General features: G+C 39.7%; 1 protein-coding gene across 1 annotated transcript; it reads left to right on the top strand.

The window, feature by feature from the left end:
- Nucleotides 1–253: 253 nt before the first annotated feature.
- FOXD1 (forkhead box D1) lies at nt 254–1,285 on the top strand. The gene has a single exon (XM_044282813.1). It carries the CDS (start codon nt 254–256, stop codon nt 1,283–1,285), a length of 1,032 nt encoding a protein of 343 aa, XP_044138748.1.
- Nucleotides 1,286–6,383: the final 5,098 nt, after the last annotated feature.

The raw sequence follows: 6,383 nt of genomic DNA, 5'->3' as shown, positions 1-6,383 counted from the left end.
GTTGTTCTGGGGGCAGCAGGGGCCGGGGTGACGTTGGCAGCCATGTGATGTCCTGTGTTTGCTATAAGGAGACCCGCCCTCTGGTGGACTGAGAGCAGCCTCTTCCAGGAGCTATGCCTCCTCATCTTCTCCTTGTCTCCTGCACCTAACGCCTGCATGCAGCAGGTCTGCTCCTGCGCCGCCACCCCAGCTGTGAGCAGGCTCTGCGGGGGGCTCCTCCTGGCCCTCAGCCTTATGAACTGCCCTGCGAGCCATGACTCTGAGCTCTGACATGACCGATGCCTCTGCCCTGGCGGATGAGACCGACATAGACGTGGTGGGAGAGGACGAGGAGCCCCGGGGCTTCCACTATGCTCAGGAGGAAGAGGAGGACGACGACGAGGAGGTGGTGGTGGCAGAGGAGCTGCTGATGCCCAGGTCCCCCCAGTGCTCCTCCACCAAAGAGCCCTCATACAAGCCAGGGAGCGGCAAGACCACCCTGGTGAAGCCCCCCTACTCCTACATTGCCTTAATCACCATGGCTATCCTGCAGAGCCCCAAGAAGAGGCTGACCCTCAGCGAGATCTGCGACTTCATCAGCCAGCGCTTCCCCTACTACCGGGAGAAGTTCCCGGCCTGGCAGAACTCCATCCGACACAACCTGTCCCTCAACGACTGCTTCATCAAGATCCCCCGGGAGCCGGGCAACCCTGGCAAGGGCAACTACTGGACCCTGGACCCCGAGTCCGCCGACATGTTTGACAATGGCAGCTTTCTCAGGAGGAGGAAACGCTTCAAGAGGCAGCAAACCCCAGAGCTGCTCCTCAGGGAGCCTGGTCACTTCCTTCCAGCCTATGGCTATGGACCCTACAGCTGTGGCTATGGCATCCAGCTACAGCCCTACCACCCACATTCTGCCTTGATTGCCTTCCAGTCCCAACACAGACAGCCAACCAATGCCCCTGCCATGCCCCCCCCATCCCTGCTGCCAGACTTGCCTAGGACCTGTACCTTCTACCCTCACCAGCTCAACCCAGCACTTCCAGCCTCCATCCAGACTGCCAAGAGCTCAGCACTCAGCCGCTCCTCCACCTTCTCCATTGAGAGCATCATAGGTGGTGGTGGTGGGGACATGAGCCAAGTCCAATGCAGCAACTCTTCTTCCAAAGCATCTGGGGTCCCTGTGATCTCCAGGGCCCTGGTGACTTTCTCAAACTCTCCTGCTGCCTCCTTAGGCGGGGGCCTGCAGCCTGGAACAATCCTTACCAATGGGGAACCTTATACCACTAGGATTGCAAACTCTTAATACACAAATCAGGCTTTGGGCTGAGAAGGTAGGATGCTTTCTATGGCTTCTGCATTACTGTTGCCTTTACATGCCATGGGTAATGCAAGGAAGGCCCTAGCAGCCATACTTGCCACCTCTAATGTACTGTATTGTGTGTTCATGCCAAGCCAAGGTAACCTGCAAATGCAAAAAACAAAAGAAAAAAACTAATAATAAAAAAGCCTTCAGCACAATAGCATGGTTCTTTACCCCCTAACCAGTGTGTGGGGTTCTCAGGTCTGCAGTCACAGCAAGTCTCTAGGAGGCAATAAGTCTTTTCTAGTGCACCCGAATGATTGACAGGTTTACACAGACAGCTGTCATTTTTTATTTCATCCTGTGTTTTGTATTATAATAGATTTTGGGGGGTTTTCTACTTAAGTGTTCTTATTAATGTAAAAAATCTTTACTGCCAAGTATTATTGTACCGAGCTCGTGTCAACATTTTTCACGATTTTTTTTCAAAATAATAAAATGTTTAATTTTAAAAAACACGAATAGTGAAGTTTATTTCATTTCTATCTATTTATATAGAGAAATTGAGGCAGCAGATTTCCTGAAGCTTTCACTCGTCTTCTATCTAGTTATTATACTAATCCTATACAGAGTTTCGATTATAATACAACAGAACACACGGAGCCAAAATGTCATAGACAATAATACCATCTATGAAATACCGGGACTGATTAATATAGTATTGTCTATAGTATAGTTATATTATAGTATAGTTATATTATACTTATATTATACTTATAGTTTAGTTATATTATAGTTATAGTATAGTTATATTATAGTATAGTTATATTATAGTTATAGTATAGTATAGTTATATTATATTATAGTTATATTATAGTATAGTTATAGCATACTTACAGTAGTTATATTATAGTATAGTTATAGTATAGTTATATTATACTTATAGTATAGTTATAGTATAGTTATAGTATAGTATACTTACAGTATAGTTATAGTATAGTTGTAGTATAGTATACTTACAGTATAGTTATATTATACTTTTAGTATAGTTATAGTATATTATAGTTATAGTATAGCTATAGTATAGGTATAGTATAGTTATAGTATAGTATAGTTATAGTATATTATAGTTATAGTATAGTTATAGTATATTATAGTTATAGTATAATTATGTTATAGTATAGTTATATTATAATATAGTTAGCTGCATTTTTTATTATTCTGTCTCTTTTTTTATTTTGGAGCTGGAGGCTGGAAAGCTTTCAGCTAAAAAAAAATTAAAAAAAAATTAAACAAATGGTAATGTGCATACTCTGGATGAAAGGGGGAAATGTTTTCTCATTCAGATGGCGGGTCACCTGTGTAAGGTGTGTTTTATAGGAGCGTAGCAGTTTTTGCTGTAAAAAGTTCTCAATATTCCTTTATATAAATGTATATAGAGAGATACTGTATAGTTAAATAGATATGTATATATATATATATATATATATATATGTACATATAGATAGTGATTACCTAGTTAGTAGTTATATACAGACATAGATGATAAACATGTTATAGATTTTTTTTTTTTTCATTGTATTTATAGTTTCTTCTTTACTTTCTGCTTTGTTGAAACCTAATCAAGTCTGAATTTCCCAGCCCTGGGGATGACATATAATATTAGACCAGAGAGCTGCACCCCTGCTAGGTGCTACAAACTAACATTTCTCTGTACCTTCATGTTATGCTGCTATGTGTAATTATGATCTAATGCTACTAATGTTTGTGGTGTACTTGGAGGGGATGGTAGTAGTAGTAGTAGCAGCAGTAGGATTGATATTGTGCAGTGTATTCGTGATATTGTCTAATGCTCATGGAGCAGAACTAGGGCAATTGCAGCCTCTGGAGGTCACTTCTTCACCTCGGGGGCAATAATTTCACCCTGCCAGGAGATGGATTAAATTCCCTTCTCTTGTTCCTCAGCTTTTAATGGACTGGAGAAGCAAAACGCAGGTTCATAACACTGAAGTCCTCAACACATTTTATACTTCACTTCTAAATGTAACTGTTCTTTCAGAAAACACTTATAGTCAACTTATTCAGTATACAAACGTCTATCTATCTATCTATCTATCTATCTATCTATCTATCTATCTATCTATCTATCTATCATATCAATATATTTATCTTCCTGTGTAGAAATATTTAAATAATATAGAATTTTGGTTATTCATAGTTCCTCAAATTCATTCAGTAATAACATACTTTTGTAATCTAATCTACAGAATATTATTTTATTTGTTTTGTATCTATCTATCTATCTATCTATCTAATCTAGCTTTACATCAGACTGTTCAGATCCACACATCTCTCCAGAAAGCCTTGTTTGCAAACACTTTTCTATGGGTCACCTCTTGCATGTAAAATGTTATGAATTATTAAAAACAGAAACATCTTGGTCAAGTGCATGCAAAGCATCAGGGATTTCAATTCATGGTAGGGCCTCTAATTAATATGTAATAATAGCAGCCTGACAACCAGTGCAGTGCAGGCGGGTGCAGGTTGTCAGAGCCCTCCAATGGTAATGGTGATATCAGGCCTGTGATTATTACACGGGGTGTATCCACACACAGCACTCATCTACACCAAGTGCCCCCTGTGTTGTGCAGCATGCCTCCTGCATAGTATTCCTATAGGCACTTGGGTCCTTCCTGCAGTGTGAATAGGGGTTTACATTCATCTCAGAATCTGATCAGTAAATTCCTGACTTATTCCTGGGATCTGGTTATATATCTGTACAGTAAAGCTGATGGTTACAACGTGCTGTATGTCTGGCAGGGAGGGAGTTAAGGTGCAGATGTCACCCAGAGGTTGTATGGACTATTAACCCTTCCTACTCCGTTATTTGTACTGTATAATATGCCTATAATTAATTACTCAGTTCTGCCCCCAGTGACTGTGAGAACTCTCCATTCATATAATTAAATATAGAATATAATTAAATGTAACATAATGAAATAAAATGTCTCTCCTAAAATCTAAATTGTGCTCCTAAGTGCAGGTCCTTCTTCTGTGAATATTCTATGTAGGTTGTTCCTTAAGTCTGGGTGACAACCATTGCATTAGAATAGAGGCACTGCATGGAGTTATGCCCTTATTCATTCTCTATAACCCATGTCTGCCTGTGGTCACCCAGCTTTTCCAGGTTCCTGAATGTTATTTAGAAGAATTATTCATTCAGGGGTTTAGAAAATCGATTATTGCAATTGTCGTATACAAAATTGTATAACATTAGAATACTTTTACTTACTGGGATTTTTAGGGTTACAAATAGCAGAATATGTAAAAAAAAAAATTGTCATTATTTCTGCACGATATGACAATGAACGAATGTGTACCAACCGCAAAACCGCAAGAGCTGACACTCTAATTGTAGCTATAAGCGGATGCATTTTGTATGCCCGTGTTTACACAGGACTATATATACTATACAGTGATTATAGTGTCGACAGGCATGGAGGATTACACTAAGTACTATATGTAAGTAAAGTTTAGACTGGAGATTAAGCAGACATTAACCTGGTAGTAAAGCCTGGCTTAAGTGTGACCTCCATACTGTGTCCTAGGGAGGACTGTACAAATACAGGGAAAGCCATGGAGGGTGAGCAGAGGCTGGCAGTGCAGGTGCTGGGACAATGGCCGGGCTCACACAGGGCAGCACTATTGGCATGCTAATGACCCACTACAGAGCCAGGCCTGTAGTCACCCTGATACTCATTAGCCGGCAGCCAGTGCTAGGGCCTGAGCTTGTGGTGGGAGCACCAAGAAGGAGAAGAAGGAGGACCACACAATAAGAAGCTTCCTTGTGCTGGGACTGGGGGATCCTGGGCTGTGGTTACCACAGGGGGACCTAATGAAGGCCTTATGGGGTTTGTTATGTGCCACACACAGCTTGTCTGGCCCTCCACACATCCCCCTGCCTTCCTCTCATTCATTTATTTGTTCTAATCGGAAAATGCTAGATCTCTGATAAAAATCTATCATTATACTCCTCACCCTCATCAGCTCAGACACTACACATAGGGCCACAGACTCCCCCTGCACATTATTCACTTTCAGGGCAGCAGGAGTCAAGGGTCTCTTCATCAGCCATGAAAAATGACATGCTATCTAGTGTTTCATATAGAGGTATCTGCTATATGGTGTATTCATCTGTTTTATCTGTCTATATTATCTATTTATTATCTATCTATCTTGTTTATTTCCATGAAAACAATGGAAAATCCTAAATTCATTACATTTTAAAAGTGGTTTCACATTATCTATCTATCTATCTATCTATCTATCTATCTATCTATCTATCCTGTCATCTAAGATATATATATATATATATATATATATATATATATATATATATGTGTATTTTTTATTTATTTATTCTTTTACAAATGTAGCAGAACTGGACTCATTAGTTCTGCATTTGTTTTATGTCATAATAACAGAGCAGATAATGCAGTAAATGAGTAAAATTTCCTGGAAATAATTATCTATCTATCTATCTATCTATCTATCTATCTATCTATCTAATATCTATCTATCTATCTATCTAATATCTATCTATCTATCTAATATCTATTTATCTATCTATCTAATATCTATCTCCAATCTATTATCTATCTCCTATCTATCTATTATCTATCATGCATCTATCTATCTATCTATCTATCTATCTATCTATATATCTATTATCTCTCTATCCATCTAGTTATCTGTCTATCATGTTTATTTCCATGAAAACAATAGAAAATCCAAATTTTATTACATTTTAAGGCTACATTCACACGACCATATGTGTTTTGCGGTCCACAAATTGCAGATCCGCGAAAACCCCCCAAAACGGTTGACTTCCCTATGGCATCCGTTTTTTTTTTTTGCAGATCCATTGTAACAATGCCTATACTTGTCCGCAAAACGGATAAGAATAGGACATGTTCTATTTTTTTTTAGGGGCTACGGAACGGACATACGGATGCGGACAGCAGATGGTGTGCTGTCCGCATTTTTTGCGGACCCATTGAAATGAATGGGTCTGCATCCTATCCACAAAAAAAAAAACGGA

This window comes from Bufo gargarizans, chromosome 1, assembly GCF_014858855.1.
Source record: "Bufo gargarizans isolate SCDJY-AF-19 chromosome 1, ASM1485885v1, whole genome shotgun sequence".
NCBI lineage: Eukaryota > Metazoa > Chordata > Amphibia > Anura > Bufonidae > Bufo > Bufo gargarizans.
Note: the sequence above shows the minus strand (reverse complement) of the source record. Positions and strands in the feature narration are given on the sequence as shown.

Coding starts and splice junctions, on each gene's coding strand:
- FOXD1 (XM_044282813.1), top strand. CDS start 254: ATGACTCTGAGCTCTGACATGACCGATGCCTCTGCCCTGGCGGATGAG.